Below are 10,679 nucleotides of genomic sequence, written 5' to 3' on the forward strand. Positions count from 1 at the left end.
TGATTCACTAGACCCTGATGAGCCTGCTTCCTATGAGGAAGCATTAGCTTCACCTGCTTCATATGAATGGATAATTGTTATGAGGGATAAGATGGATTCTATGGCAAAGAATCAAGTTTGGGAGTTGGTTGACCTTCCGCCTAGGCTTAATACCATTGGAAACAAGTGCGTCTTAAAAATAAAGTGCACGGCAGATGGATCAATTGACAAATATAAGGCTCGTCTCGTGGCGAAAGGCTATACCCAAAGAGAAGGGATAGACTATGAAGAGACTTTCTCTCCAGTAGTGAGATTTGTCTCTATTCGCCTTATTCTAGCTATTATTGCACATTTGGATTTGGAACTCTTCCAAATGGATGTGAAGACTACATTTCTCAATGGAGAACTAGACGAGGAGATCTATATGGATCAACCTATTGGCTTTGAGGTCAAGGAACAAGGGCTCAAAGTGTGCCGCCTTAAGCGTTCCATTTATGGCCTAAAGCAAGCGTCTAGACAATGGTATTTCAAATTTCATAAAGCCATTATTTCGATTGGTTTCGAAATGATGGAAGAAGACCATTGTGTGTATGTCAAACGATCAGGAAAGAGTTTACTTATCCTGTCTTTGTATGTGGACGACAATTTGTTGGCTGGAAATGATATGGAGATGATTGTCACCACCAAAAGGTGGTTGTCCTCTATTTTTGAAATGAAGGACATGGGTGAGGCAAATTATGTGCTTGGAGTTAAGATCTTCAAGGATCGCTCAAAGAAGCTTCTTGCTTTGTCTCAAGAAACTTACATAAAGATGATCTTAGAGCAATTTCGTATGCATAATTCCAAACCCATAGACACTCCAGTTGAGAAGGGACATACATTAAGCCTTGAAAATTTCCCTAAATCAGAAAAGGAAAAGAGAGAAATGGCAAGAGTTCCCTATGTAAGTGCAATTGGAAGTTTGATGTATGCTGTGTTGTGTACTTGACCAGAAATCTTTTTTGTAGTTGGTATGGTTAGTCGTTATCAAAGTAATCCAAGACCTGTTCATTGGCAAGCAGTTAAGAGGATTTTTCACTACCTTTGTGGGACATTGGATCTCATTCTTTGCTATTAGGGTGGAGATTTGAGATTGAGAGGTTATTCTGATGTTGACTGGGCCAGTGATAGAGATGAGCGCAAGTCCACTACAGGTTATGCATTTCTACTTAGTGGTGCAGCCATCTCTTAGTGCAGTAAGAAACGGTCTTGCATTGCTTTATCCACAATGGAGTCTGAGTATGTTGCTTGTTCAGCAACAACACAAGAAGCTGTTTGGTTAAAGAGATTATTCCAAAGCCTAAAGGTGACATCTCTTGCAGATGAAGTTGTAAAGATGTATTGTGATAGTATGGCAGCCTTGGCTCATGCTAAAGATCCCAAGTATCATAGCAAAAGCAAACACATACAAACTCGTTATAACTACATTCGTCTTGCTATTACACAAGGAGAGGTGATCCTCCAACATATCTCCACTAGCAGGATGGTGGCTGATCCACTTACTAAAGCCATTGCTAGAGATGCCTTTCAAGCTCATGTTAGGAGTTTGGGACTTTGTAGGATTGGATATGTTTTTGGATACCTTATGGACATTTATGTTTATTCATACTTTATGCAATAATGATGTTATTCATTTTGATTCATCTTGTGATGTGATTGATATTGTATACTGAGCACACATTATTTGAGAATATGTCACTAGGCTTAGATTGGTCTACTCACATAGACGATCACCCTAGCGCTTGAGTAGCGTGCAGGATGAGATATAGTGATCACTTTGTTTTTTTGTAAATCAAGTAAGTGATCATCTTGGCGCTTAGGGAGGCATGCAAGATAATATAATGAATGTTGCCTTAGCTAGGCTAAGATGAGACTTATGGAAGTCGCACTTGAAGTGTATCCACAACTTCATGAAGCCTGGATAAAGCCAAATGTGAGATCTTGGACAGGAACTTGATGTGTAATTGTGCTGAGAAACTCAGGTTGGTTGCTTTCATGGAAATTGGACTAAGATTTGTACGGTGTTTAAGTGTGACAGGCCTAGTTGAGTGGGAGCTCCACCGTAGCATACAAATTATACTGTATGTGCTATAGCCGACCAATTAAGGAGTGATTGGATAGATCCCTACTCTGTCACTATGTGAGCCCTAGTCGACCATTATATGGTCCATTCTGTGCCCTTTTTTCGACCTAGAACTATGTCATGAAGTGAATGCTTAATGTTGCTACTTTAGCATGTCATCTCAGGGCCATCATATATACGGTCTTGGGAAGCATGTCTAGGAAAGTGGTCAAGTGTGAATGAATTGACATAAGTGTCTGGGGAAGATTATTTAGAACACACCATTTATTTTATGGCTCATAGCCCGGGCAATTATGAGGAATTTGTTTTTCAACATAATCATGAGCATATTATATGGTATAGGATCAAGTGTTGCTTTGAGTTTTTGAACTCATGAGGGATCAAAGAAACTTGATTGTGTAGGGAATTTCCACGAATTCCTAAACCTGTGAGAAACAAAAAAATAGAGAAAACATACACCAAAGAAAAATAATCACACGCACAAGACAGTATTTACGTGGTTCGGCAATTTGCCTACGTCCACGGAGTTGCAGGGATTTCACTATTACTAGGGAAAAATACAAAGTGCAGCTACAGTCCTTTTTTTCTCTCTCAAAACCGTCTACACAAACCCTAATCACAAAAAACTGCATTTTATTGGGCCTATCGGCCCAAGCCTCCGCTCCATGGATTGAGCCTCAGAAAAATCTTCCATTAAAAACCACGCAACATTATTCGGGTCGGGTCGTCAACCGGATCAAACATAAACTAGGCTCCACAAAGCTCAACAATCTTGTCCTTTGCTTGCTTTACGAACTCCTCACAATCTCCTTTGTGGAACACCTCCAAGTCACTGGAGAGGCTACTAGAGTCTCCTAATTTCCACGCTCCAAATTCTAGGGACCAATTGATGGTGTCCTAGAGAGATGGCTTATTTTGAGAGAGCACTCAAAACTATACGTATGTTCACTCATTGTGTCTATCATCTGTTTTCTAACTGATATAGGAGTATTTTAAATACTAGTAGAGATTCACTTACTATCAGATATATGTGATCCCTAAAAGATCTCATCTGTTAAATTTAAATTACTCCACTACTGATATTGATAACTCATATCAATATTTGTTAAGTGTAAATTACCCTACTATTGATATTGATAACTCATATCAATATCAGTTAGTTTAAATTTAAACTTACTTATCAGATAACCCATATGGACGATCCATAGGCCATTGTTTATGGGTTGGGTCAAAACCAGCCCAATTTCTAATAGAAAAAAATTTGGAAATCAAATGTGTTGGGGAAAAATAAAGCATTTCATGCAGAAAGCCTGTACTAATGCCTTGCTGACGAAGGAGAATCTGAAGAAAAGAAAAATCATTGACGAAGATATGTGCCACCAATGTTCTACTCAGCCCAAATCAAGTCTTCATGCTCTCTGGGATTGTGCATCAATTCGACAGGTTTGGGTTGCAGATTTCCATTGGATTAATCGGCATTTAGCTTCGAATGGTACTTTTGAGAACCTGCTGGATTTAGTTCTTGAAAAGCCTCATATGCTAGAATTGTTTGCAGTCATCACCTGGTTCTTATGGTCTCGGGGAAACAAAGTTAGATTGAAGCAAGATGTCCTCCCCTTGAATCGGGTTGTGTTCGAGGCAAAGAGATATTTATCTCTTCACAAACTTGTTAGGATGACAAAGTTGCAGCTGTCCAGGTCTGCAGGAATGAAATGGAGACTACCAAACCGGATTGGGTACAAAACAAACTTCGATGGTGCCATGTTCCATGATACGGGTGAAGCTGGTTTGGGTATTGTGATTCAAAACCATGAAGGTGAAGTGATCGCAGCTTTGTCGGAAAAAATACCACAGCCCTCTTTGGTTACTCTTTTGGAATTATTAGCAGCTAGGTGAGTTGCAATTTTTGTCCATGAAGTAGGTTTTCGTGATTCTATATTGGGAGGAGACTCGGAAACTATCATCAAATCTCTTTAGAAAGGTGATATGTTTCAATTTGCTTTTGGCCATCTTATTCAAGACACTTTGTTGTATGCAAAATCTCTAGGGAGTTTTAGTTTTTCTTATACCTATAGGCAAGGTAATTTTGTTGATGATATCTTGGCAAAGAGAGCTAGATTTTGTTCTTCTTTAACTGTTTCAATGGAGTCTGTTCCTCTAGATATCAGTACTTTTGTTTCAGCAGATAAACATATTTCTTGATTAATAATAAGACATTGGAACGGATTCTCAAAAAAAAAAAAGAAAAAAAAAGAGTGCGTGATTCCATAAATCATGTCTTAAATCTTGATGCTTAATTAATGATTTCTTGTGTACCCTGATAAACAAAATAAATTAATAAATAAATAAAAATTATGATTTAAGTGGTGTACTGTGTACAGGTTGAGTATTCCACCCTAGTCATGCAGGGACACCTTAACAACCAATGTTTAGTTGTTTACTTTTCATTAGGAGTTAGGACTTAGGCTATTATGCATTGACCACGCAATTGCATTAAAAAACAGAATATAGAACTTTAAGAGAACGGGTAGGAACGTGTTTATTATAAAAAAATATAGCTCAAATTTAGTGAAACATATATGTATATATATGCAATATATTAAATTGAATAATAGAATATATAAAATTTCTTATATATGTCGGTGCGTTAGGTGGAGGAAATTGTATAATAACAAGCATATGGAACATTCTAATTTACTAACGGATTCATCAGCCGGTTGAGGACCTGAACCAATCCAGCCCATTCCCATCAGATGAAGAGATCTAATTAAGCAGGGGATATAATCATAATGTGTGGGAATAGATCCCAAGTATTAGTAGAAACAACATCCCAAGCTGTCAAGGTCCTTGTTTGTCAACAAAAAAAAAAAAAAAATCCCAAGCTTTAAGTTTCAATAACTTTTATTTTCTTCAGAGGTTACGAACCAACATAGTTATGGTTTGATTGGCATTGTTATCCATAAAGTATAAACTCTGGTTTTATTATGAACATTGTTTTCTTTCAAACCAGTTTGAAGAATCAACATTCATCGAAGTTCCATTTGGTTGGGTAGTTTGGCAAGGAAAACACGTGTGATATATATATTAATGAAAATTGTTGGAGTATTTTAATATTAATTAATTGAAATGAATAAATATTACAATATAAATATAAAGATGTGGGAGTAAATATGGAAGATGAGGAGTTAGTAAAATTGTTTAATCCCATATTAAAAAAGAGAGAGACTATTTTATTCTTTTTAATTGTGGTGATTAATGGGCTAATATGAACTGACTCAAATATTGGGCTAGATACATACGCAAGGGAGAGGTGAAGAGTAGAAGTGTACACTTTGTGTCATTTTTCTCTTAAAATTAATAATATTCAAAAGTATTATTCAGTTTTTCTTTGTATTATTTCCATTATTATTTTGTTTTCACTAACAAAAATGCTAGTTACAATTTGTTTGGCTATATGATTTACTATCCACTAACCCGTGCAATGCACGAGAACTTAAATTGATTATGGAACTATACAATTGCATAAATTGCTCCTATCTGACTTGAATTTGTGTTACAATTTGATGAAAAAGAATTACCCATGGTATAGTTGTTGAAATCAATCAAACATGATCAGATATTTCTAAAATTAAAGCAAAAAGTTAGACGTTAAAACTTCTAAAATGCCAAAAACATAATTTTAAAAAATTAGAACATTCTAAACCTAGAATTATTGAAACAACAGAAAAAAAATATATATATATATATATATATATATATATATATATATATATATATATATATATGACTACAGTAATTACACACAAAAGAGAAATATAAGAGAAAGATGTCATTGAAATATGCCAAACGGTTTCATATAATGCAAAAAAAAAAAAAACCCAAAAATTCAGATGAAACTAAAGAATTAGAATATTCGGTGCCTACAAACTATTGGAAAAGAAAGTAATTACACATAGAGAAATATAAAAGAAAGATATTCTACCCTCAAAAGAATAATCTTTTGCTATAATTGTTAAAAATCTACAAGAAAATTTTAAATGTTACAAAAAATTAACCTAAAAGTCAGTAGTTAAAACACAATAGAATCATTTAGATGAAACAATCTATTGGTGGGTTAAACCTAGTGCCAAGTTCACCCTAGAATAATAGCTTGTTGTTGAGACTTGAGATTGAAATTATATATATATATATGATGCGACTTCTTTTTCTTCTTCACCAATCAAGCCGTCACCACTGAGAGCCATTTATGCTCGTGCCAATAATTTTTCCACCAAGCAGTTAGTCTCCCAAAGTTCTAATATATCATGATCTTTTAGTATTCAAAGAGTTCAATTATTATTATATATATATAATTAAAATAAAAACTCTTTCAATCTGTTTAATAATATAATTCAGATTGTGATGTTGGTTTGTGTAAGTACATAATTTGTACCTAGACCCAACCGAGTGATGGGTTCAGGCCCAAAAAGCCTTATACAATGAAATTTGTAGAGCGTGGGCTTGAAACCTAGGTTTTGAGAATATTGGATAACAAATATGATGAGCTAGATCGCCAATACATGTGCAATGATGCGATTATATGACAAAAACTCTCCTCGGACGTAAGCCGAGGATGACTTGTCTTGCTCTTTGTTCTCTCAATAATAAATTCTAGTTAAAAATGGTGTGTACAAAGTCCTTTTCTTTCTTCCTTCCCCCTACAATAGAATACAGTTGAAGATAATATATCCAATGTCTCCCTTCTCCTCCTTTTTCATATTAAGTACCTATCTTTTCCTTTTATATCTCCTTTCCGCTTTCCTCCACCTTCCACATGTGACACAAATCACCAATTCAGATACTTGTCACATCCACCACCCTCTTAAAGTCTTCAAATAATAGTTGTGAGGCTGATCACTGCTGTTCAGAGGTCATTTTCCCATTAATGCGGCCAGTGGGATAGGTGCAAAGTCTTTAATGCGGTGATAGTAGCTTTTTCCCCTGATACTTCTCATACGTTCTTACTCTTTATAATTGTGTGGAACGTATTTTTACCCAACAGACCTTCCAGAATTCTCTATCCAAACACTATGACATACCGTACGATCTTTACTTGACTTAGCCGAGGAGAGGCCCCTCCTCGGACAACCCCTATCAACCTTTCTAGCAATAGTTTACTGGCAGGCTTCAAAGCTCTGCTCGGACAGATACATGCCCCTAAAGCAGGCCCAAGGCCCAAAGGCGTATTCAGACCATCTTGCCCCTACAGTTTGTTTTTATCCTTTCAATCTTAGGGTTTCAAAAAAGTGGGTTTCGAAGTAGCATCCAGTTTTTAATTACATCTTTAGAAAAAAAAGACCTGATCGTATACATTCTTCGTTTGTATATATCCCCCTCCAAAAATTTAAAAAAAAAAACGTTTAATATACACATGGTATTAGCGTAGAGTTCAAGAATTTTAAGGTATTTGATTTTTACTTAGACTCATTTTAAGTGGAGAATGTATATATATATATACACGGTTAGTTGGTGTAATTTTTTTTTTCATTGAAATTTTGTGTTCTTTAGAACTCTACTTTGGATTGATACAATTTATGTTTGTATTTTTAAGTTGTTACTTTTTTTTTTCAATCTAATTGAAGAAATTAAAAAATAAAATAAATTATAATGACGTATAAAAAATTTAAATAATTTTCTTTTAACAAAAAAATAATAATGATGTGGCAAGTTCTAGAGAGGTTAACAAAAAGTCAAAAGTTTCGGTTTAAGTTTGAGTTTGAGTTTAGGATAGACTTGTTAGAGAGATAGAGTTTCATTCCTTGTTAAATTTGGATTAAAAAAAATAATTTTGTTTAAAAAAATGATAATGGTTAGTTTGAATTTAAGTTGGACTTATTAGAAAAATAGGGTTTCACTCCTTGTTAAGTTTGGACTAAACAAAAATAATTTTATTTAATTAAAATGATAATTTTATTTAAATATTGTGTTGGCGTGGAAAACCGTGGGAGCTTCAAAGGCTTTGGTGTGTGTATATACATATATATTAAGTTTTGATTAAAAAATAACAATTTTCTTTAAAAAAAATGATAATGATGAGTTTGAGTTGGACTTTGTTAGAAAAATAGAGTTTCACTCCATGTTAAGTTTGGACTAAATAAAAATAATTTTATTTAAATAAAATGATAATTTTTTTTAAATATTGTGCTGACGTGGAAAATTGTGGAAGTTTCAAAGGCTTTAGTTACACACACACACACACACACACACACACACTAGTGTAGGGATAAAAGGCCCAAAAATGTATATTGGGTCGTGAGCCTTATCCAAGGACACTTAGCAGTCCGAAGACAAGTAGATATTAGTGAAGGGGTAAGAATCAGTGGATTACGAAAAGGTTATGATTATAAGAATCGGGGAAGGTAGTCCGAGGTGGAATACCTCCTCAGCTAATCAAAGTAGAGGTCAGAAGGTGTGGTCTGCCATCAGTGCAACATTCCGATGGATTCTATTGATAAGGATAAACATCAGGAAGGCATAGGACAAAGGGAAGCTAAGAAATATCTAAGAGAAAACTGCTACCACCGCATTGAATGCTCTGCAGGTAACTCTCTGGCCGCATTAATGTGGAAGTGATACCTGAATAGTGATATTCAACCCTACAGCCACTCCTAAAGACTTTAGAAAGGTGCTGATGGGATAAGGATCAAAGCCAACAACTTGACCTACACGTGGAGGGTGGAGATGAAAGAAATAGGATAATATAAAAGAGAAAGAAGCCCTTTAGAGGGGGGGGATTGAAGAATCAATATAAAAAACATTGTAGCAACAAGAACAAAAACTGTAATCAAGTCTAATAGAAATATATTCAAGAACTATTCTTCTCGGACATTGTCGAGGAAGGAAAGCTTTACATAAAGCTTGTTTTTCTTTGCCTCATTATCAGCTTTAGTCCATTGTAAGCTTTGTTCAATTCATTAAAGCCTAGTTTTTAGCCCATTCTCTACAAATTCATTGTGTTGGGCTTTTTGGGCCTTAATCCTCTTACCTCTTGGGCTTAAGACTCAAATCGTGCCCTTACAATTGGCGCCATCTGTGGGAGTTACTTGAGCTTTAGTGAGATCAATGTTCAATCATGGTGGGCTCAAGGAAAAACCGAGAAGAATCTGTTGGGTCCCAATGTCAAGATCATTTTCTCAATCTTGAGCGAAGAAGGAACCGAGAGGTTAGTGTGCACACCATACACACCAGTAGGAACCAATTTTGGAGTGGGAGTCACATCTCCCATGAAGAAAATACTAGAAGCATGCAACTAGAGATTGATTGTTTGTGATGGAGGTTACGCCGCGAGTGACGTAGAGGAACTCCTTCAAGTTTTGACCATTCCTTTGATGGTGATAGTGACAATATCTATCAGCCTAGGTCAAGGACTCCTCCCAGTGAGTTTTTTTCGTTTGATAAGTAGCGCCATGATAGGCGAAAGGGGAAAAGGCTGTCTCACAAAGGCTTGGGCAACGATGCTATGAGTAGGGCTCTGAATCAAATTTCCAAGTCACCTTTTACCCAAAGAATTGAGAGAGGAAAACTTCCTCGGCAGTTTACTCAGCCAAAATTCACCATGTATAATGGCAGAACAGACCCTATGGAGCTTGTGAGCCACTTCAACAAAAGAATGTCAGTTCACTCGAAGAATGAGACCTTAATGTGCAAGGTGTTTCCATCCAATTTGGGGTCCGTAGCAATGAGGTGGTTCGATGTTCTGAAGGAAGGTTCTATTAACTCCTTTAAGGAGCTTACAAGGGCCTTTGGTTCTTGGTTTGTAACTTGTAGCAGAATTTCTCGACCTTTAGACTCCCTGTTGTCTATGACTATCAAAGAAGGGGAAACCCTGAAGACGTATTCTAATAGATACTGGGAGATGTTTAATGAAATTGATGGGGATTTTGATGATGTGGCTAGAAGGACATTCAGGGTCTGCCTACTTGTCAAGCATGGTATGAGAAAATCCTTGACTAGGAAGCCTGTTAAGAGTGTGTGTCAGCTCATGGACTGTATTGACAAGTATAAGGGAGTCGAGGAGGACCAAAAACAAGGGAAGGGGAAGGCTAAGGTGATCCCTTAGGATAGAAGGGATTTTAGGTCAGAAAGATACAATAATAACAGTCCTTGGAGGGATTTTTCTGGGCAATCTAGATCTACCATTACTCAGGTGGTTAACATGGTGCTCTGAGAACCAGTGCATTAAATCCTAGAAAAAATTAAGAACGAGCCATACTTTAAATGGCCGAATAAGATGGGAGATCCCACGAAACGCAACTAGAGCCTTCATTGTCAGTACCACCAAGAGCGAGGACACATCACAGAAGATTGCAGGACTCTATGGAGTCATCTAGAGCATATAGCCAGTAGTGGAAAGCTAAAGCAATTTCTATTTCAGCCCAATGGGCAAGAAGGCCAGATAGGGTCGGGAGCCCAGAGAGATGCCTATTCAAGGCCACCTTTAGGCACAATCAGTGTTATTCTAGGGTGATGTCCATATCTTGGCCATCGCAAAGGACTCATCTCTTAAGCTGTAAAGGATTAGGATGGAGGTTCAACCAGC

At 36.4% G+C, this 10,679-nt stretch overlaps 1 protein-coding gene across 1 annotated transcript; it reads left to right on the plus strand.

Moving 5' to 3' along the window:
• The first annotated feature begins 3,373 nt into the window (after nucleotides 1-3,373).
• LOC142607624 (uncharacterized) lies at nucleotides 3,374-4,303 on the plus strand. Its single transcript, XM_075779181.1, has 2 exons — nucleotides 3,374-3,993; nucleotides 4,177-4,303. Exons 1-2 carry the CDS (start codon nucleotides 3,374-3,376, stop codon nucleotides 4,301-4,303), a joined length of 747 nt encoding a protein of 248 aa, XP_075635296.1.
• The last annotated feature ends 6,376 nt before the right edge of the window (nucleotides 4,304-10,679 follow it).

The sequence above is a fragment of the Castanea sativa genome, chromosome 8 (genome assembly GCF_040712315.1).
Source record: "Castanea sativa cultivar Marrone di Chiusa Pesio chromosome 8, ASM4071231v1".
Taxonomy (NCBI): domain Eukaryota; kingdom Viridiplantae; phylum Streptophyta; class Magnoliopsida; order Fagales; family Fagaceae; genus Castanea; species Castanea sativa.